Source organism: Microtus ochrogaster, linkage group LG8, assembly GCF_000317375.1.
Source record: "Microtus ochrogaster isolate Prairie Vole_2 linkage group LG8, MicOch1.0, whole genome shotgun sequence".
Taxonomy (NCBI): domain Eukaryota; kingdom Metazoa; phylum Chordata; class Mammalia; order Rodentia; family Cricetidae; genus Microtus; species Microtus ochrogaster.
This window is the reverse complement of record NC_022033.1, coordinates 15,091,311-15,092,202: the sequence shown is the minus strand read 5'-3', so window position 1 is coordinate 15,092,202 and position 892 is coordinate 15,091,311. Positions and strand designations below refer to the sequence as shown.

The 892-nt window shown below is 39.0% G+C and overlaps 1 protein-coding gene across 2 annotated transcripts in view; it reads right to left on the bottom strand.

Annotated features, from left to right (window-relative positions):
* Positions 1 to 892, bottom strand: part of Oser1 (oxidative stress responsive serine rich 1) — a 14,639-nt gene that overhangs the window by 6,425 nt on the left and 7,322 nt on the right. For both annotated transcript variants that reach the window (XM_005362969.2, XM_026787258.1), the window contains exon 3: positions 224 to 337. In XM_005362969.2, the coding sequence (XP_005363026.1) occupies positions 224 to 337 (114 nt within the window). The remainder of the gene's footprint in view (positions 1 to 223; positions 338 to 892) is intronic.

Below are 892 nucleotides of genomic sequence, written 5' to 3'. Positions count from 1 at the left end.
AAAAAAAAACATATTCTCCATGGAAAGCTATTACCCAGGCCAAAGGGATAGCTTAGAATAAAAGTGCTTAAACCAAGCCTGACAGCCTGAGTTTGATCCCTGAAATACACATGGTAGAAAACCAACTCTTACAAGTTGTCCTTTGATTTCTATATACACTTCCTGGCAGGTACCAGGAATAACCCCAAATAAATAACTGTAATTTGGGGGAGAGCACTCTTACCCGTGCCAACTGTCTTTAGACGCACATGTGGTTTTAGGTTTGGTGTCATCTGTTGCTGTTCTGACTGATGCTCTGACACTTGTGCCTTCTCCGACAGACAGAGACAGGACGGACCTGAGGACAAGAACAAAGTTTACCATGAGGATAACATTCTACCCTCACTAACTCTAATACGACTTTCAGTGATTTTTCTTTCTAGTTCACACTTCTCAAAATAGTGTCAGCTTTTAATGTAAAATTTCCTCCAAAACCAAATTGAAAAGATCCCTAAAAGTCCATGGCTGCAAAATCATAAGCAAGAGAATGAACTCTAAGTGTAGCCAGCAGTGGGCTATAAATAGACTTTAGCTGTTTATCTGGGGCAGATCACGTCTTATATGATCAGGGAGGATGTTAGCGACACTGACCACCTCTTTTACTTAAGAGGCCACAGCCATAGGAACTAAAATCAGGGACCTATCTCTAAGAGTCAATTCAAGTAGCATATGATCCCACTCTGAAGTATTTTACAACCTTTAGAAAAATTTTCCTATTTTTGCAACTAGTAAATCTGAAATATTACTCAGAGTTAAATCTTCTTTGTTTTAAAAGTATAAGTGCTATGGGTTCCCAGTGAAGAACTAGAACCTCAGTTTGATCCTGAGATTCAACATAAAAAAGCCAGGTGTA